The 19,915-nt window shown below is 48.7% G+C and overlaps 11 protein-coding genes across 11 annotated transcripts; 4 read left to right on the top strand and 7 right to left on the bottom strand.

Moving 5' to 3' along the window:
- Positions 1-112: 112 nt before the first annotated feature.
- On the bottom strand, positions 113-961 carry IES2 (Ies2p; the record flags this gene model as incomplete). The annotated part of the gene is made up of 1 exon (XM_037283306.1): positions 113-961. The coding sequence occupies one exon, from the start codon at positions 959-961 to the stop codon at positions 113-115; it is 849 nt and encodes a 282-aa protein (XP_037139202.1).
- A 190-nt stretch (positions 962-1,151) lies between these two features.
- Positions 1,152-3,410, top strand: GYP7 (GTPase-activating protein GYP7; the record flags this gene model as incomplete). The annotated part of the gene is made up of 1 exon (XM_037283305.1): positions 1,152-3,410. The coding sequence occupies one exon, from the start codon at positions 1,152-1,154 to the stop codon at positions 3,408-3,410; it is 2,259 nt and encodes a 752-aa protein (XP_037139201.1).
- Positions 3,411-3,689: 279 nt separating this feature from the next.
- RAP1 (DNA-binding transcription factor RAP1) lies at positions 3,690-5,951 on the bottom strand (the record flags this gene model as incomplete). The annotated part of the gene is made up of 1 exon (XM_037283304.1): positions 3,690-5,951. The coding sequence occupies one exon, from the start codon at positions 5,949-5,951 to the stop codon at positions 3,690-3,692; it is 2,262 nt and encodes a 753-aa protein (XP_037139200.1).
- A 204-nt stretch (positions 5,952-6,155) lies between these two features.
- On the bottom strand, positions 6,156-7,130 carry PPN2 (putative serine/threonine-protein phosphatase; the record flags this gene model as incomplete). The annotated part of the gene is made up of 1 exon (XM_037283303.1): positions 6,156-7,130. One exon carries the CDS (start codon positions 7,128-7,130, stop codon positions 6,156-6,158), a length of 975 nt encoding a protein of 324 aa, XP_037139199.1.
- A 304-nt stretch (positions 7,131-7,434) lies between these two features.
- YPD1 (Ypd1p) lies at positions 7,435-7,914 on the top strand (the record flags this gene model as incomplete). Its single annotated transcript, XM_037283302.1, has 1 exon — positions 7,435-7,914. The coding sequence occupies one exon, from the start codon at positions 7,435-7,437 to the stop codon at positions 7,912-7,914; it is 480 nt and encodes a 159-aa protein (XP_037139198.1).
- A 92-nt stretch (positions 7,915-8,006) lies between these two features.
- Positions 8,007-9,656, bottom strand: MGS1 (ssDNA-dependent ATPase MGS1; the record flags this gene model as incomplete). The annotated part of the gene is made up of 1 exon (XM_037283301.1): positions 8,007-9,656. One exon carries the CDS (start codon positions 9,654-9,656, stop codon positions 8,007-8,009), a length of 1,650 nt encoding a protein of 549 aa, XP_037139197.1.
- A 390-nt stretch (positions 9,657-10,046) lies between these two features.
- Positions 10,047-10,976, bottom strand: PHO13 (4-nitrophenylphosphatase; the record flags this gene model as incomplete). The annotated part of the gene is made up of 1 exon (XM_037283300.1): positions 10,047-10,976. One exon carries the CDS (start codon positions 10,974-10,976, stop codon positions 10,047-10,049), a length of 930 nt encoding a protein of 309 aa, XP_037139196.1.
- A 432-nt stretch (positions 10,977-11,408) lies between these two features.
- ALG9 (dolichyl-P-Man:Man(6)GlcNAc(2)-PP-dolichol alpha-1,2-mannosyltransferase) lies at positions 11,409-13,076 on the top strand (the record flags this gene model as incomplete). Its single annotated transcript, XM_037283299.1, has 1 exon — positions 11,409-13,076. The coding sequence occupies one exon, from the start codon at positions 11,409-11,411 to the stop codon at positions 13,074-13,076; it is 1,668 nt and encodes a 555-aa protein (XP_037139195.1).
- A 35-nt stretch (positions 13,077-13,111) lies between these two features.
- Positions 13,112-14,413, bottom strand: ADE12 (adenylosuccinate synthase; the record flags this gene model as incomplete). Its single annotated transcript, XM_037283298.1, has 1 exon — positions 13,112-14,413. One exon carries the CDS (start codon positions 14,411-14,413, stop codon positions 13,112-13,114), a length of 1,302 nt encoding a protein of 433 aa, XP_037139194.1.
- A 481-nt stretch (positions 14,414-14,894) lies between these two features.
- POP1 (ribonuclease P/MRP protein subunit POP1) lies at positions 14,895-17,447 on the top strand (the record flags this gene model as incomplete). Its single annotated transcript, XM_037283297.1, has 1 exon — positions 14,895-17,447. The coding sequence occupies one exon, from the start codon at positions 14,895-14,897 to the stop codon at positions 17,445-17,447; it is 2,553 nt and encodes an 850-aa protein (XP_037139193.1).
- An 848-nt stretch (positions 17,448-18,295) lies between these two features.
- AIM6 (Aim6p) lies at positions 18,296-19,492 on the bottom strand (the record flags this gene model as incomplete). The annotated part of the gene is made up of 1 exon (XM_037283296.1): positions 18,296-19,492. The coding sequence occupies one exon, from the start codon at positions 19,490-19,492 to the stop codon at positions 18,296-18,298; it is 1,197 nt and encodes a 398-aa protein (XP_037139192.1).
- Positions 19,493-19,915: the final 423 nt, after the last annotated feature.

Raw genomic sequence — 19,915 nt, 5'->3', positions numbered from 1 at the left:
CTCAATTTTCCACTATAGTAAGCGGGCATCCAGCCCGTCTCTTGTGAGCCCGCTAAGAAAGCGTGGACAACACAGCTTTAGACTAAACATCGTTATATGTATATATACCAGCCTAGGAAGCCGCTGGCTCGGGCTGGCGGTCTGCCACAGTACAGTACAGATCTCCGTCTACCCTTCGCAGCGTGCGGGTCATCCCCGTGCTGTCGTAAGGTCGCCTTGGCTTCGCAAAAACGGTCGAGTCGTTGTTTCCCACTTCTGGCTCATCCTCCTTCGGCAAATGGCTTCGAGACTTGCCGGCACGTCTTCTCAGAAGCTTGTTGATGGTTTCTTGCTTCTCCTCTTCGAGCCTCTTCTCGCTCAGATTCTTACGCTTACGTGCGTTCTCTGCTCTCCGTAGCTGGGCTTCCTCCTCTGTCAGACTTCTTCTCGAGTGCGAGTCGCCCAGCAGCTCCTGCAGCATCTTGCTTTTGCTGGGCCTCTTGAGGGAGTCCTCGGTGGCCTCGCGGGTCTCGTCGTCTTCTTCTGCCTGTGTGGAGGGCACTCTTGTGCTTGCTGCATCGGAGAGCTCTTCGTCATCTTCGACCTGATCCGCGGGCTCCGTCGCCTCCAGGGGCTCTTCGTCGTCAAATTCGACGTCTGCACTCGGTGCCTCGACGTCGTCTTCCTCATGGTCTTCCAGCTGGAGGGCCCTGGCCGTCTTGGTTCTCTTTCGAGCTGGATGCACCCGCTCAAAGTCGTCGTCGTCATCATCGTTGGCCAGTCTCTTGGCTCTTCTACCAGGCTTCCTCTTCAAACCTCCTCGTTTAGGCTTGCTGGGCCTCACCTCCATGAACTCTTCCACGTATTCGTCGTCATCTGCATTCATGTTCTCGTTGGCCATCTCTTCATCATACTCGTCCACCTTCTCAGAGACCACCGATGTCTCTGACTCGAACTCGCTCAATTCACTATCAGCTGCCATTACGAGCTCACCTGGGCCAGGCTTGACAATCCCTATGTCGCTCAGTAGTGGTTCTGAGCTTTTATATTTAAGCACGGGTCAAACTAAGCTCTTGTAGAGAGGCTTTGAATAAGGGACCGCTTCTTGCCAAACTTACAAGCTACTTTGCAGAGGCATTATCGACGCTTCAAGGCTCATCAGCGACGCTGGGATGACGATGGAACTGCTGTTTTGCAAATCGAAGGTCTTTGTGCATCCTACCAAGAGTTCAACTGACAATGTTGCTGGGTTTCTGCTGATATACAACCAGAAGGGCCAACCCAAGCAGGACTCTACGTTAGGCTGGATTCCTGAGAGTGCCCTTGATAAGAAACAGCTGAATTGGTTGATTAATGCGGACCTCAAGTTGGGAAGTTCGGAAAGTCGTGTGCTGAACTTAGACTCAAAGATCCTTGCCGGCAGCACCGGTACGGCATGGTCGTTTTCGATCAAGCTGGGATATCTGTTCTCGATCGAGTTCAGGTCTCCTAGTCCGACCGGTCTGTGGTACGGATCAGTTGTGCTACATTCCAAGACACCACAGGAGGACGATACGTTGCCCGTCCTGTTCTTCCACGATGACGTCTGTCCATCCACCAAGCATAAGAAGACGGAGCTGAACAGGGACTTCAACCCGTTTACAAGCTCTGGGGATGTGTATTGGGGTGGTGTGGATTTTAGGGCCGCGGTGGCATGCTTGGTTGAACTAAAGCAAACATTCATGGAACCGACTGTGTGGCTTGTGAACGCTACTCTGGATGATCTGCGGAACTTCTCACCGCAATTGATGCAAAAGAGACTGGATGCTGCAGAGGTGGAATCTGTGGAGGGAACATCACTGTGGGCCAAATGGGAATCTGCGAGATGGGGCATTATGACTAAGATTGCTGACGCAACGTTCAAAACTGGCTCCCTAATGGGATCGCTGATTAGACAACATCCACTAGTGAGGCTTGCTGAGAGAAACGGAGACAATCCCTACGTTCGAAAATTGCTGGAGAATCCCAGAGTTAGAGAGGTTCAGGACGATTTCGATTCTGCCAGAGTGTATTTGGCGAAATGGGCTTTGGGAGTCAAGCAGCAGGCTGATCAGTATCAGAGAACCCACGAACTAAGCGAGTCGTACCGTCGAACACTCACGCGGGAGCTAGGATTTGACAGCGAGTCTGATGTTCAGTTTACAGATGAGGAATTGAACAAAGCATTAGAAAGGAATTTTCCGGTCTCTAGACAGAAATGGGAGTCCTTTTTTGATGCACAGGGAAGATTGGCTTTGACGGTTAATGAAGTCAAAGATTACATATTTCATGGCGGGGTTGAAGATTTCGCAACGAGAAGTGAAGTCTGGCTCTTTTTACTCGGTGCCTATCCTTGGGACTCTTCGCTTGACGAGCGGGAGCAGCTGAATCAAACCCTTCAAGAGATGTACAATAACAATTACAAATCGAAATGGCTGAACAGGTCGGCCAATCCGGATGAACATGAGGAAGAATACTGGCAGGACCAAATCTTTAGAATTGAGAAAGATGTGAAGAGAAATGATCGAAATTTAGACATTTACAAATACAATACCCCCGATGCTTCAGCACCTGAGCTCAGTGATGAAGTGAACCAGGAGACTGACGAAATACGCCATGCTGGACATTGGGAAATAAAAAATCCTCATCTCCAGGCATTGAAAAACATTCTGGTGTGTTATAATATCTACAATCCTAATTTGGGGTATGTGCAAGGAATGGCTGACCTCTTATCCGTGGTTTATTACATTGTTCGTGATGAAGCGCTTTCTTTTTGGTGTTTCGTGAACTTTATGGAGCGAATGGAGCGTAACTTCCTAAGAGATCAGTCAGGTATTCGTGACCAAATGCTTACTCTAACCGAACTTTGTCAATTAATGTTGCCGCAACTGAGTGAACATCTGAACAAATGCGACTCTTCTAATTTGTTTTTTTGCTTCCGCATGCTGCTGGTTTGGTTTAAGAGGGAATTCGAGTTTTCAGACGTTTGCTCCATCTGGGAGATTTTATTGACTGATTTTTACTCTTCACAGTTCCAGCTCTTTTTCATGCTAGCGATTTTGCAAAGAAACAGTCAACCGATAATGCAGAATCTTGACCAGTTTGATCAAGTTTTGAAGTATTTTAATGATTTGCATGACACCATGGATTGGAGCGATTTGATGACTCGAAGTGAGCTTCTATTTATTAGATTCAAGAAAATTATGGAAGTTATGGAGAGAAGAAAAGAGATTGAAGTGCAAATACCCGATGATAGCGGCCCTAAAGCTACTGGCGTACAGTTGCACGATTTTGACGTTGAAGATAACGGGGATGGGGAGCCACCATGTGCCAGCAAGAATTTGCAGCTCCTTTTGTCCAAAAAGCTGGTCATACAAAGAGAAAGCTCGAGGGTAAAAGATTCAATAAGGTAAGCAATACTTTTCAAAGCATGAGACATACGGAGGGAAGGTTCAGAGTTTCGCGCAGTTTCCTCAATAACAAACTGTTCCACATTTAGATATTTTTGAATAGCAAATACTTAAATTACATGAGTGCACAAAATAAGGAAGTTCTGACCTATCGCAACTTCGCCTAGCAGAGCCAATAGCGGACTGAGACATCTTTTCATGCGCTCTGAGTCCGAGTGTTGGAGGTAAACCATATCATTGCCCACCAGATATCCTATACTTCGATGTCAAGAGCCATCAAATCTAAATCAAATCCTTTTCCACAAATTTTTTTCTCATTTCCATCCTACCGGTCCCATGTTTCTTTATCAAAGCCCTTATTTCATCTTCCTTGTTGGATCTTAGCATGCGATCATCTTCTCTAGTCCATATTCCAGGAACATCCGCTGGTGGATTGGAGCTATGCTTAAACATGTTCAGGAAATATCTTGGGAATACCATCAAGTCACCAGAGAGGGCAGTAAGGATACTAGTGCTGAAGGTCTTGCGGACACCAGCCTCATCGCAAAGATCTTGAACAAGTTTCTCTGCCTGTGACGGTTCGTAATCTCTTGAAATAACTTCATGCAGCTTATCCAAGAACTCTCTAGTACTTGACATGCGAAAGAATTGCGGCAAAAATAAATCAATGCTTGCAATCTCTGGTGGGAAAGGAATCGTATCAGGATCAATATTATCGTATATCGCCTCTTCATTTGAAAAGTCGTTTCTGATAGCCTCCGCGATTTCTTGAGGGTACTCGAATGGTATGCCATTATCGATCTTGGACAAATCATTCTTCAAGCTTGAGATAAAATTCATTGTGTCCTCATCAAGCAAGTCACTTTCAGGGATAGCATATTGAGCGGCTCCGGATTCGACGTTGCCACCTGTATTTCCTGACGCAGCGGCGACAGCCGCAGCTGCTGTGGATGCTGCCGCTGTGTTGTCACCCCCTGGTGATTCTTTCTCAGAGCCATAGTTCCTAGCTCTCTTGGCCGCAGAGTTGTAATTCCCAGGTGTTGGTATGCCTGGTCTCTTGATCCTGTTCGTAAGGTTTTTCATCGGCTCCGGCTCATTTCCTTGACTTTTCTCTGTTTCATAATATTGAATGTAATTGTCGATACCGTATGCCAGCAGAAACTTTCTGAACCTATCTCTCCAAGCATTCTCTGTGTGCGTCGGATTATTCTCGCCAAATTGCTTGAAAAACTCCCTGGCAATTGGACCTCTACGATCATTGACTCGATAGTCCTGGAAGCTAGGCTCAGTACCTGGTACGTGATTCGGATCCATTGTCATGTTTCTCTTTGCAACCGCCGTTGGGCTGTCCTCCTCTGAAATCAAAGAAGTACCTGTATCAGGATCGACCTGATAGAGATCTCGATAAAACTGCTTCTTAATTCCAATAGCCAACGAATAATCTTCTTCTGCGGTAAATTTTTTCTTTATCGAAGGCGGCAAGTTCTTAGTTTTGATTAAATTTCCTTGCTTATCACGCACCAGCTTTCCGTATTTGTCAACCTCATACACGAATTCAAGTCTCTTGGACAAGTAGACTCTGAAACGATGCCTTATCGAGTTTCCAGTGTGGTTAGGTACGTAATGAGATATTTCATCGTAAAGGGTATGAGTGGTCCTTCTTGTCGGATTCTTTCTCACAACGTCAAGAATGAACTCGTCCTCTTCTTCCGTAAACGATGCCTTGTTGTGGGCAGGCAGGTTAGCACGGCTAAGCATTACTCCATTCGTCTGGAAGGTCTGGTCGCTAGAGACGTCGCTACCTCCCTCGGTCTCATCAACTTTCGCAGAAGTTTGATCAACGATCTCCGCCAGAATCTCCCCGCCCTGCTTCTTTTGCTTGGTATCCTCTGCTTCCTCTTGTTTCTCAGGTTCCTGCAATGCGACATTGACACGTGTTGGACCAGCCAGGGCGTCAGCCTTAGTTGCCGTCTCGGACTGATCTCCGTCGTCCTTCGACACTTTTTGCTCATCCCGACCCTCTGCTTCCGCGTAAGACGCATCCCCCTTCCCATTTTGCTGCTCATTCTGTAACTCGGTGTCAATCACGGAACGAAACTCATCAAACGGCACCAGGTAATTTTCGATCTTCAACAGCCTCTCGTTCTGACAGCATGCTCTAATATAAGTAGATGTCACGGTCGGTAACTTAGTATCGTTGTAGGGCGACACCACAAATGCATTCTTGACGCCCTCCCCGGGCAGTTCATTCAGTACTTTTCCGCCGCGTTCTTCGATCAGTTTCTTCAACTGTCCAACGTCTGCGGAGGGATCCTGCCTTAGAGCACTCCGATTCAAATAGAACAGTATGTCCTGAAATATAACAGAACGAGCCTTCTCATCGGCAGTTTTCCCGTCTTCCTTCGGTTCTCCACCATTTTGACCCTCACCAGTACTCTGCGACCCTACAGCTTGTTCTATATCACCCTGCGGTCTGCTACCGTTCTCATCCAACGTGTCAACGAAATCCTCCGGTGCACTCTCGAACTCTGCTGGACTGGACATCACACTAGCGCTGCTTTCGCTTCTAGAAGCTCCACTACTTCCTCCCGCTCTTAGCTATATGGTGTTTAGGTGGTGGATGTTTGGGATTTCTAGCTCATCCTGCCCTCTTCGCGGGTTCTTCCCGATTCTTGAAAATCGGGACGGGTAACCACCTGAGCCAGAGACGGACTGAAGAAGACACGGCCATGAAGCCCGGCAGTGGGCCTAGTCTTGGACACATTTGGTCTGTAGAAGTCTGGTGGTAACTTCACCCTTCTTGTGACTGTATGTGTACTCCAAAGCGGTGAGTTTTCCGCCTTTTACGCACGCCGAATCGAGCCCCTTGGTGCGGTCGCGCAGGTTGAGACCGCTCCTGGCGTCGTGTCCGTAGAGCACCGTCGTGCGCTTCGGGCTGCTGCGATCCCACAGCTTGTACCATCTTTCAGCGCCCGGGAACTTGCTCTTGGAGGTACGTTTCCAGTTTGCCGGATCTACAAACTTCATCTCGGTGAGCGAGTGCACCGAGGGCGTTGTGTCGGCGAAGTCGCCCGGCAGCATCCCGGCATGCACCGCGTACAGCGTCTGTTTCGTCGGCAGTTCGAAGCGCAGCGCCAGCGACCCATGCAACGCGAGGCGCTTCAAGACATCAAAGCCAAGTTGCTTCGCCAGCGACGAGTGCGACTTCTTCACCTTGGACAGATCTCTTGGAAAAAACAGCTCTTTCGTATCGCTGAATCTAAGCGGCAGGAGACGCTCTTGCACCTTTTCGAGCGGCTTGCAGTTCAGCTCCGGGTTCACATATGCAAACAGCGTGGCCAGCTCGTGGTTCCCGAAGACAAACTTTACCCTATCTCTGTTCTGCAGCACAAAATCGGCTACCTTGTCGGAATCCGGTCCTTTGCTAACCATGTCTCCCAGCAGCACCACGGTCGTCTCGTCGTCCAACCCGCCGGCCTCGTCTTCGATCAGACGCATCAACTCCTGGTACTGGCCGTGAACGTCTCCAATAAACAGCAAGCGGAAGTCGCGATTGCCGTCGCAAACCACCTTCTCTATCAGCCCAATGGGCGGCAGCCACGGCGCCGCTGTCTCCCTCTCAAGCGCGTCGGTCTCAGCCATCCAGCCACTTTTCAGAACGCCAATCGCCGTAAGTCCAAGTACCAGCAGTCCAGCAGCAGCAAATCTGAGCGCTCTCGTCATCAATCAGCCTCAGTCCTCCCAACCGTGGAACTGGTTGGCATCGAACCTGGATCTCAGGGCCTCTTATATACCCATTTCCCTTATAGCTTGGAACTTGGTCACGTGGGTCTTCTTGCAACTCCCAGCTGCTGGAAGCTGGATGCTAAACTTATGAAGACCCGGACCCTGTTGACGATGAAGATTGCGGTATGTTGTGGCAGTTGGGGGTCGAGAGTCTTGCGGGAATCAGTCCAGATCTTGAGCTTTTACTGTGGGTTTTCAGCGAGTGGTTTGGTTCGGTAGATCGGCAGAACTGTGATTGGCAATGCCCATTCCAAAAGAGATCGTTGATTGGAATATACTGAATGAAATAGTCTCTATGGATGAGGACGATCCGGAGTTCTCAAAAGGATTGATTATACAGTATTTCGAGCAGGCAGAGACGACGTTCCGGCAGATGCAAACGAACCTGGAAGATGCCGGAGATCTGAAGAGTTTGGCGAATCTGGGTCATTTCTTGAAAGGGTCGTCTGCGGCATTGGGGTTGCAGAGGATCGCGTGGGTGTGTGAGCGGATTCAGAACCTGGGGAGAAAGAAGGAGAATCGGTTCCCTGAGAAGAAATATTTGGTGTACCAATCGCCGCTAGAAATTCCAAAGCCGGGCGAGTACATGGACACGCGGATTGGAGACTCGCACGAGGATTCGTTCTACTTGAAGTTGATCTCAGAAGCTCTGGAACAGGCTAGATACGAGTTTTCGTTGGCAAGGAAGGAATTGTCCGCGTACTACGGTGCCGAGCTGTAGCGACTGCCATGTGAACGGTCTTTGATCTCATGCGGCATGGTCTCTTACGTAGAAGTATACGGGGTGCTGCGTAGGTGTGTAACATATGCATTTTATTCGTTTTCCAAGTCCGAGTCGATCTGGTCACCAAGCGGTTTCCCGTTGACAAAGATTAAATCGCTCCGGTCCGGACACTGTTCCAGGACTTCCTGTGGGAAATACTCCTGCTTCACTTTACCGTCTAGGTAATCGGGATTATACTTGTAACCTTTGTGATAGCCGAGCTCCTTCATGAGTTCCGTTGGCGCATTCCGTATGTGCATGGGGATGCCACTGCTAGCCAAGGAGAATGTGTTTTCCTTGAGCATTGCTTTCAGTTTGTTCCAACCACGGTAAACCTCCACCGACTTTGGTGAGCGAGCCAGGGCGACACAGCACTGAGCAAGAGCAAGGTCTGCCTCGGGCAGCCCTAGCTTCGTTACAGCATCATGTGCGGCTACTGCGAGAGGCAAAAGGCTGTTATCGGCTAATCCTATATCTTCGCTGGCAATTCGGATCATTCGGCGGGCTATGTAAAGCGGATCTTCGCCGCCTTGTAGCATACGTGCCAAATAATAAAGTGATGCATTCTCATCCGAACCACGAATGGCTTTGTGAAAGGCGGAGATGGTGTCGTAATGATTGTCACCATGTGTGTCGTAATATGTGTTTAGGCCGTCTTCACTGTTGTTTTTGATCATCGACCGAGCATCTTCAATTGTCAGCTCTTTCGGTCCAGTATCTCTGCTAGATACTTCTATCATTTCTAGTAAATTTAGTGCGCGACGGATGTCTCCCATTGACAAATCAACAATATATTTTAGAATGGCTCTTGAAAGCTTTAATGGATGCCCGACTTTCCATATCATCTGCCTGCACTTATTTAGCAGAGCTATGCCTCTAGATAAGACGATGCAGCTCTCGGTAAGGTTGAGTTTATTAAGAACAAATACATGGCACCGACTTATCAGAGCGTTGTTGAGTTGGAAACTTGGATTTTCAGTAGTGGCACCGATAAGCACTATATCACCGTTCTCGGCGTAAGGAAGTAGCAAATCCTGTTGACCCTTATTGAACCTATGAATTTCATCAATGAATAAGACAGTTCTTCTTCGCGTCAGATTGAAATCGTTCTTGGCCTTTTCAAATATCGAACGAAGTTCCGAAGTATTGGCTCTTGTCGCGCTTGTCTCTATCAAGTGGTATGTGGTCCCACTGTCGCAAGCCGTCTTGGTTAATAAACGTGCCAATGAGGTCTTCCCGACACCTGGAGGTCCCCACAGGATCATTGACGGAAGAATTCCTTGCTTAACGAACTTGGACAGAGTTCCATTCTCCTGTGAAAGGATGTGTCGCTGGCCAACATAGTCTCGTATATCCCTAGGCCTGAGCTTCTCACTTAGTGGTAAATGACTAATTTTCAATAACCACCGGTATTCCCGATCTAAGGAGTAATCTTTTGATTCCTTGCTTTTCTTACTGTCGTTTGAGCCTGCCTGTGTAACTCTCTCATCAGCCTCCAAGTCAACAACTTGGGAATTTGAGGATTTTCTTTTCCTGTTTCCACCCAAGACACCAGTTAAGGTATGTTGTCGCTTGGGTTCATTCTCACTGCCCCCAGAGGCACAAGAATCCAGGTGTGAGTTAATCGAAATGTAAGGAATCTGCTTATTGCAAACAGGGCATGAAATTAGTTGCCCATCAGAGCTCTTTGAATGATTCATCAACTTTCGTCAGCGGGTTAGTAATGAACTATTCTCTAGAAGCTGGAAATTTAGCGTCGCGCTACGCTATGCTAGTAGACATCGCTAGAGGGCTACAGAGATACACAAGATTTGCTACCCAGTGAGCCTTCTGAGGCGACTGGCGGATTGATCTACGGCCGATTGGTCCAACCACAGACCTAATCTTTATCTATTCTGAATAAAAGAATAACGACACTTTCGACTTCGGAAAATTAACGTTTAGTACGTTACTTACAGTTTACAACCAAAAGGACAAAAAAAGATAAGTTGGCCATCAACTCTATATCTCTATTTCCTGTATATCTGAAATTACGAGCTCCAAGAATTTATTCTTTCCTCAAAATTATATAGATGTAGGATGAAAGTTGCCTAGCGCATCGTCAATTCGTATACATCGCCAAGCTTTTCTGCGTAGTACCTAGGGTTAGGGTGCTCCTGGCTCACTTCGAGGGCCCTTTCCTCCGTCTCGATACCCGTGAGAACAAGCAAAGTACCTCCAAGCTCACCCTCGACTCCGAACTTGATGTCAGTGTTCAGTCTGTCGCCCACCATACAGCACCTAGATCTGTCAAGCTTCTTTGCAGAGACGATGGTGTTCAGCATGTTCATGTTGGGCTTGCCGCAATACGTGGGTGTCCTGCCGGACGCGCACGCAAGCGAGGCGATGCAGGACCCTGCACCAGGGAAGATAAACCCCTTCTGCGGGAACGTAGAGTCCACATTGGTGCCAACAAAGTGCACCTGGTCTCCCTTCTGCAGATACTGAAGACTAACTGCCAAGCGATGGTAGTTGATCTTGGAGTCCAGACCTGCTACGACGCAACGAACTGCGGGATCCAATCCGTCGACCAGAAATGGTGAACTCTTGTGATCAAAAGGCTCGTCCAGCCTTGGATCGCTCCCGCCAAGGCACTCATATCCCATCAAACCGAGTTCCTCACTGATCCCGCTCTCACCAAAGACCCAAACCTTATCCGTGCCAGGCTCAAGCTTCAGGAAATCACGAACGTAGACCGCTGAAGCATAGCCAGAGGTGAAAATCTGGTCCTCGCGGACACTGATCCCAAATGAAGCAAATTTCTTGGTGTATGCCGCACGAGACTTGGTCGAGTTATTAGTCACGAAAACCAACTGCTTGCCCAGGCTGTTCAGTAGCTCCAGGGTCTCTCTGATGCTGGGTAGGAGATGAGTTCCGAGCCACAACACTCCATCACAGTCGAACAGAAACGTATCGAAGCTGTCGAGAAACTCTTGGGCAACTGCCTTCGAATCTATCTTCATAGGGCCATCGGTAGTCATTTTTAGCAGTGTCGAATCGGTGGCTTCCAGGCGTCAATCCAGCAATCTCACCAACCTCTCTCTTTATATTGGTCGCCTGCCTTGGAGAAACGAGTGAAATATCAATTGATAACGAATCTCGCCTTACCCGTGCCGGGAGAAATCTCGCAACATCGCTGCTAGAGATCTGCTTCGAAATCGAGCTGAGCCTTGGCTAGCTTCCATGCTGTCTGGACGGTGGTGCAACGCCATTGACGGCTTATATAGCTTCCAGGAGTGCTCAAAGGTTCCCCTTTGCACGTTTTGTCGTATAGTGTCTTACTGGGCCCTGCGTAACAAACGCGGGCCTTTACTTAACAGGTAATGAAGTTGTAGAGCAACTGATAGAAGAGGCTTGGATGAAGCTGCTGAGTAGTTGTGAGCGTTGTTTGGGCCAATTGGACAAGCTGTGAGATGAATTGCAAGCTGCTTACGGCCGTGCTGCTTCTTTTACTCGGTTTCTTAAGGTTGGCTTTGCAGCCCGTGGTGTCTGTGATTTCGGATTGTGATGAGACCTTCAACTATTGGGAACCGTTGAATTTGCTGGTTAGAGGGTTTGGCAAGCAAACCTGGGAGTATTCGCCAGAATACGCGATAAGGTCGTGGGCATTTTTGGTGCCCTTCTGGGGGATTCTGTACCCGTTGAACAAGATCGCAAGCTTCGATGCCGATTGGAACTTTTACGTCATACGGGCTGTGTTGGGAATCGCTAGCTATGTGCTGGAGTGCAGTGTTCACCGCGAGATTGCAAACACGCTGTCTTTAAAAGTCGCTAACTCGTGGCTGGTGTTCCAGATGTTCAGCCCCGGATGGTTCCACGCTTCGGTGGAACTGCTGCCTTCTTCCGTGGCAATGCTTCTGTATCTGGGTTCAATCAAGTACGCGCTACGGTATTTGTCGAGAAACTCTACGTCTAGCTTTTTGGCAAGTCTTACTTTTAACGTTGTTGCCGGGATCGTCGGATGGCCATTTGTGTTGGTGCTGAGCGTGCCATTATGTCTGCACTATTTCGCGAAGCACAGCTTGATCGCTACGATGCGCACGGCTTTTGATTCCATGGTCATAATTGCGGCTGTCACAACGGTTACGGTCGCAGTAGACACGCTGTTCTACGGGAAATTTGCTCCTGTAAGCTGGAACATATTCTGGTACAATGTGCTGAATGCAGATGAAGAGTCTGGGCCTAATATTTTTGGCGTGGAATCATGGAAATATTACCTGTTCAATATGGTTTTGAATTTTCCACTTCCCGTTCTGCTACTGTCCGTCGTGGGTGTTTTCCACCTCAAGTTGTGGCCGCTCTGGACTTCGTTGCTGCTGTGGTTAAGCGTGTTTACCGGTCAACCCCACAAAGAGGAAAGGTTTCTTTATCCTGTCTACGCTTTGGTTACGTTGAGCGCTAGCGTCGGCCTCAGCAATTTGCTACAGCCTTTTGATGGTGCTAAGGCACTCAAGAGGTTTTTCAAAATCGCTACGTTTTCAACTGTCATGTTAATCGGTCTCTCTCGTATTGTAGCACTTACAGTGAACTATAGTGCGCCGCTGACGGTATACTCCGACTTACATCTTTCGAATTCTGCAGGGCCACAGGTTTCTAATGTGTGCACCGGAAGAGAATGGTATCACTTCCCCAACTCTTTCTTCTTACCAGATAACCACAGATTACGATTCACAGCATCCGGATTTGACGGATTGCTTCCTGGAGATTTTCCGGAGGTAGGCTCGATCTTTTCTAAGATCAGAGAGGTTCCAAAAGGTATGAACAAGAAGAATATTTTTGACGGTGGCAAAATTTGGGACGCCGACGAATGTGATTATTACGTCGATATAGTGATTCCTGCCAATCGGGAAAAGGACGCCTATGATCCATTGGCTATGCCAGCAAACTGGAGAGTGCTAAGGTGTGCTGATTTCATAGACGTCGATCATTCCAAGATTTTTGGAAGAGCCTTTTATATTCCTTGGAAGCTCGCAGGCTTCATGAAGTCGTTACTCCCTACCAGCTGGGACAGATACTATGGCGCGGAGAAGGTGGAGTACTGTTTATATGAGAAGATCGATATCCCTTCGCATCTAGAGTAAAGATAATTTTATATAACAAATCTGTGTAACTTCGTTTATTTGATGTTCTTGTGCAGCATGCTGTCTCTGGCAGGACCAGTACCAACCCACTCGATTGGGACGCCAACGAAGTCCTCGATAAATTTCAAGTATTTCTTAGCATTCTCGGGCAATTCATCGTATGACTTAACCTTCGTTATGTCCTGATTCCAGCCGGGCAAAGTAACATATTCCACGTCAACTTTGCCCAAAGTCGTCAAATCCTCTGGGAACAAGTCTAATTTCTTTCCGTTTAGAGAGTAAGAAATTCCGACAGGAATCTCCTCAAAGGTGTCTAAGACATCCAATTTCGTTATGTTCAAACTCGTGTACCCGTTGATCAAGGTGGAGTATTTCAGTATGACAAGATCCAACCAACCGCAACGGCGCTTACGTCCAGTAGTGACACCAAACTCGGCACCAATTTCCTGCAGTTTCTCACCGTACTCGTTCAACTGCTCGGTTGGGAAAGGACCTTCGCCGACTCTGGTCGTGTAGGCTTTCACCACACCGTAAACTTCATCCACAGTACGTGGTGGAATACCCAAACCGGTGACCACACCACCGATACCGGTGTTGGAGGAGGTGACGTAGGGATAAGTACCGAAGTCGATATCCAACATTAGCGCATTGGCACCCTCGACTAGGATCTTCTTCTTTGCCTCGATGGCCTTGTGCATAAAAACCACAGAGTCCACAACAAAGGGCTTAAGCTCCTCCTTGTACTTCTTGTAGCGAGCCAACTCTGCCTCAGCATCGTACTCGAAGTCGCCATAACGCTGCTTTCTCGTCTCCAAGAGCCTTCTGTACTTAACCACAAAGTCGTCCCATGCCTCAGGGTTGTCGTTGACCAAATGGTGAACTCTGATACCAGATCTCGAAGCCTTGGTCGAGTACGTTGGACCGATACCTTTACCAGTGGTGCCGATGTTTTTACCGTCCTTAGCCTGGCCCGAGAGCTCAACTTCTCTCAGCTTATCAGTCCGCTGATGGAAGTCAAACACTAAATGCGCCCTAGACGAGATGAACAGTCTCTCCCTGGCATTTTCCAATCCCTTAGCCTCCAACGTTTCCAGCTCTTTGAAGAACGATGGCACATGAACCACAACACCGTTACCCAAAAGGTTCTGGCAGTTAGGATTAACCAGCCCAGAGGGCAACATGTGGAAGTCATATTTCACGCCATCAACCACAATCGTATGGCCAGCATTGTTTCCCCCGGCACAACGAGCGACTAGGTCGTAATCACCCACCAACAAGTCAACTAGCTTGCCTTTACCTTCGTCACCCCATTGGGATCCTAACACCACGTTAACCATATCGATACAATTGCAACTAGAACCTGAACGCAAGTCTCAGACGGGAAACCTACGTTAAATCCTTCGAGCCCAGAAGACACAACAAGTTTTAAACAAAAATCAAGATGCAAGAATTATACAAATGTAAAAATAATGTTTGTGGATGAGACATGTAAGATAAACGAATAACAAAGTAGGCTAATAACATCAGATATCCACCGAATGAACGGAAGCCGTAGAAAAACGGCTCTATTCCAACTCTTTTATATGATATTGTTGATATCGCGGGCGATAATTTTTCACTTTTCATTATTTTCCATTTTCGCGAAAAATTAATTGATTTCATTATTGACTTCTTACTGTCCGAAACATACCCGGCAGATATCGGACAGACCAGACCTCAGGCTACTTTCGAAGAGATGAGCAGTAAACTCAGGTATTAACTATGCAGAGTAGCATAAGATTGAGGACTATTTAAGCCCTTGTGAGCGGTGTAGTTGGCATGTCTGGGGGCAAGAAGGCTGTCAACAAGAATCAGGCGTTTCGGAGGCAGAAAGTCCGAGATGCGAGGACGATAAGAGCGCAGGCTGTCGCCGTCGATGGAAAAGGAGCAGGCGAGCTGAGCGAGGGAGGAGGTATGCTTAAGATCGGTGAGTTTATTGGGTCACGAGAATTTGAAATCAGGGAATTGCAGGCTGCAATGCGGTCGTCGAAGGCGGCAAATTCGACAAGGGTGTTCCAGGCGCTGCCTCGCAAGCTGCGCCGGAGAACGGCGTCTCACAACATTAGGAGGATCCCCAAAAGGCTGCGCAATAGGGCTATTCGAGAGATGCTCAAAAGTGAGCAAAGTACTGTGGTAAAGAAAAGCGGGAAGCACAGGAGACACGGGCTGACCGCTCGACAGCTGTACAGGGCCAAAATGTCCACGAAACTACTGCGGCTGGCCGGGAAGTGCACTTCGATGCGTGCGGGCCTGCCTCGCGATATCACCGCGAAGAGCTGCAATCTGAGACAGAAGTTGAGGGCGTTGCGTGCAACGATTAATTCCGCACGCTCTGGTGCGGGGCAGCGTGAGTTGCTGGGCAATAAACTAGGGAGCTACGATAATACGGGTCTAGGAGAATTAGCATCTACCCCAAAGGGCCGGCCCAAGTATTTCAAGAGACAGAGACTCTTCACATGGCTGCCGTCTCACATATGGAATGCAAAGAGATCTCATATGATCAAAAGATGGGGTTTCCAGATACCCTGGTCGCCGACTCAAAAGTGCTTCAAACTTGCTCATCGCATTGGTGGGAATGTCTCCGCATCAGATGGAGCGCTAAGCATGGACACCAGCTTCTACGGAACGTTGATTATCACCGATACGTCTACCGGAGAATCAGCTGCCCTGAAAGAACTTGTGTCCCAAATGACCAACCAACGCGCCGTCCTGAGCAAGTACCGTATCTCTAAGACATGGTTCGAGGGGCTATTGTACGACTTGGAAGAAGATTCCTCGGCTATACTCGGTGAGATGGATCTGCTATGGATAGAGCTAAACATGGTGATGATTAGAACACATCCTTCCATTTACTCTAAGGTGTTCAAATCACTGAAAAGCAGGATACCGAATGGCTTTAGGATCCACGACTGTCGCTATTCACTGGGTAGCATAACTCTCAAGGGAGCAAAATCCTTGATGTCGTTGGCTTCCGTTTTGCGGAGCTGCGAGAAATCTCTATCATATCAGCAGTTCAGTAGGATTTCCAGAGTGTCTGAAATTTCCAGTCTACCTCACAGGACGATGTTTGCCTTTAATTGCATGGACCCCCGCCATCTAGCAAGGCCGAGACCGATTAACTCATCTGAGCTGGCAAAAGCTCCAACGATAGAGGAAATCATATCTCTGCAGAACGACTTCCCGCTTGAAGCGATTACGCAAGTTTTGAAGAGACTCTGCGACCCAAAAAACAGAAGCGACTCATACAAGAACCAGCAAACTCTCAAGCAGATCGCTAGCAGACGACAAGCGTTGCTTTCGAGTGAACCTGCCGATCGAAAACAGAATATGATCCCCTTTGACTCCAAGACAGATCCTGCCATCCCTCTTCTGGTGGTAAAGAGACAGCAGAATAAGGATTGGGTGCTGCTACTTCCATGGTTCTGGGTTCTTCCGTTTTGGTGTCAGCTGAATAGAGTATCGCGGGTTCATCATTTCGGACTAAGACAACAGCAACAATTGAACTTTGAGGATGGTAGACTCTACTTTCCAGACGATTTTCCGTTTACCAAAGCTGGAGAGATGGAAAATGCGCTCAAGGGAGGCGCCTCCAGGAGCAAATGGACCAGGAAGCCGCCTGCCAAAAGGATAAATTTCGAACGAATTCCCGGTCTGCATAGAGAGCCGATTCCCGCTATTGCTGGTGAAATAGGAGACTCTTTTACCTCAGACTGGAGGCTTTTACAGCTGCTTAGAAACGGCCTTGAATACTTAACAAGGCAAGACCAACCATTGACACTGTTTCATCAGGCCAAGACGTCACAGTTTGCAGCTAACGGCATGAGGGAGATTCAAACAGTGAATGACCTTTTCGAGTTATATAAGGACCTTGCAGGAATAGAGCAGCCCCAGGGCTCCGAATGTTTGCCTATCAGGCTTACTGGTCGCCGCGAAAAGTTGGTCGAACGAAGCTGGCAAGAGCCGCTCCAGCTTTCGTTATCACAGACGCCGCTGGATGTAGTAGCCATCTCTTGCACTCTGCTCGAGAGAGGCCGCCCAACTGATAATGCCAGAATCTACAAGATACCTCCAGAAGATCAGGAACACTGGATGAGCGTCAAAGACGGCATTTACCGCGCCGATGGAAGAGTCGACCATGATGTGCATCACCCGTCGCCAAGAGTCACAGATTTGATCGGATTTGTTACCAGCGGCTCCTTTCATCTAGGGCTTGGACGAGGAGTCGCCCACGGTTTCATCGATGCAAGAAACCAGTCCCCGCGCTACGTTCTTGTGCGGAATGTTGGTACTACAACCTACAGATTAGCAAGCTGGACTCATATCGATATATGACTGATAAAGCATATAGCTGGGCGGCTATTTTATTTCAGTATTTTCGGCGGTTACCCGCACCAGAACTGAGGGCTCAAATTTTTCATTGTCTAGGTATATAAAGGCAGGCTTTTTTCCATTCTCATTTATCTTCTCGCAGGCCTTTCTCTTGTTTTAAATCCCCATACTTACCTTAAGACGCCAGGGGAGATCAAGAAGTCCTGCTGGCCAAGTGCACATCTTCATCCGAGGGATGCTATGCGGCTTACAGGTGGGTTTCCCACCGTTGCAATTGACGTAAGCTTCCTCGTCGATACACATACATGCGAAGAGCGTGCTTGCTGACGTTTCGTTCCCTCGTTTCTGCAGAACACGGAGTATCTGCTCTGGGTGCTGCAGGGGCCCTTTTTTTCTTCTGCCTGGAGAAGCATGGCACTGAGTACAATCAGTGTTGGGGGAGCTGGAGCTCTCTGGGAGAACTTTGGTGTGAAGTTGTTCTGTCAAAAGGAGTATTACGCCTATATTGCAGGCTGTTGGGGCTGCTGATTCCTTTGGATTAGTTTCCATTGAGAAGGTTGAGCGGTCCGGCGATGGCTTGCAATGTAATATTTCGTTTGCGGGGCGTGATCCCTTTCTTCGGAGAGGGATCGAAACTTCACAACAGGGTGTGTCCTGCCCTTGTGGTGGGATAGAATCGCCAGAGAGTTTTGGTAGGAACGGGTGGGTCTTATAATTTTTGATTTATTTTCTCAAACTATTCCTTTGAAAGGATATTTTGATTTCCCTTTCTCACAACAGATGTATGTCAGTCGACGTCCTTTGCTTTGAGAATTAATCTATTAAGCCTCTATTACATGCTATCACTATGGTTAAAATCGCCTGCTAGCTAAATGCAGATCGTCCACGTTCAAAACGTCAGAATGCAGATCTTCGATCACCTGTGACCAAAGTGTCTTGACGGTTCGTAATGGCCAGTTCGGTAGCCCCCAGATCCTCGTCCTGATACCTGCCTCCTGAGTGCTCTTGATCATCGACCTTAGGCATTGGATCTCTGAGCGCGCCAGACGGCCACGCCAGACGACTTTAATTTCGGAAGATCCACAGCGCTCCAGCATCTGAGAGAACGATGAGGCAGCCATCACCGATGTGTTTCGTATCGTCGACGACTGGTCCACTATACTTGACTCCAGCGTTACGTATCGTTTGCCGTCTCCCAAATAGCCAAGTCCAACGTCTCTGTCGATGATGCCGAGATCGTTCGGGAAATCTCCCGTCAGCACCACGGTGATCTGTCTCCAGACGAGCTTTCCCTGCTGCATATCAAAGTGTGTCAGATAGCCCTTGTCGATGAGAGGCTTCAGGTATTTTTCCATCAGCAACTGGTAGATCAATCCACTGTCGGGAGACTTGAAGTCGATAAAGAGAAAGAGGGTCGTCTCGGGAGAGTCGAAGAACACGCCATTAGCGTCCCCCGCCTCGCCGCAGTTGACCTGGTCGAGCATCCTGAGCAACGGCGTTGTGTAGAGCGAGTCCAGAGTCCGATGCACAGGGTCGACGTACGCCCTGCTGTGAGCCACCGCGAGAGCCTTTTCGCCCGCACGCTCCACATCCGGCACGATCCACACGTCAGCTTCCACGCTTGACGCTCCGTTTGCGATTGCCTCGAACAGCGGCAACGACCGCCAGTAGTCGTTGTGAGAATGCACCGGGATCGGATTCACGTTGCTGGTCAATTTCGCCACCGCGGAGCGGTGTGGCGAGCACGCCGCATCCTCGTCGCCCTGGAACAGATACTCTCTGAGACTGTCATAGTACGGCGACACTCGTACCGGCTCGTCGCCGTCTGTGCGAGCCACTACCTGCACCAGATGTTTCCTAAACAGTCTCAGAAGCTCACTTCCGCTGACCCCCAGATTACCCACACGATACGCTGGCCCATCGACTCCTCTCTTGTCGATGTCCGACAGAAACGACAGCTCGCTCGTTTTGGCACCAGGCGACAGCAACGTACAGACAGCAACAAGGTACAGTGCCAGCACCAAAAACCACGTCTTAACACACAGCATTTTCTGCAATTATTTCCCAATATTTCCGCCAGCCTGCCGGATCTCTAGCTATCTCTATCTTTTTATACTCGATGAGCTGCCATTGTCCTCTTTACTGTCACAATGCAGAAAACTGGCGCGGGCCGCGCCACAATGCAATTACAGACACCCACGTTGGACGCCGACTAGCATACAGCAAGCATGGCTATGTTGACAGCGAGGAAGCGTCTGGATTCGACGACGGGTGCAGCAATGGCACTTGGCTTGGCATTGCTGGGGAGCCGGTGCTGAGCTTATGCGGCGTTTGCAAGGTCTGCCAAGGTTCGACAACTGGAGAAGCTATGGCGACGACGACAAGTGGCTTCCTGCTATCTAGCGGTCTGTTATCGCGGTGGCCGGCGATGTGCTGGTTCCTTATCAGCAGATGGCACGCTCTTCGAGGAA

Source organism: Torulaspora globosa, chromosome 4 (genome assembly GCF_014133895.1).
Source record: "Torulaspora globosa chromosome 4, complete sequence".
Lineage (NCBI taxonomy): Eukaryota > Fungi > Ascomycota > Saccharomycetes > Saccharomycetales > Saccharomycetaceae > Torulaspora > Torulaspora globosa.
This window is presented reverse-complemented; position numbering and strand designations above follow the sequence as displayed.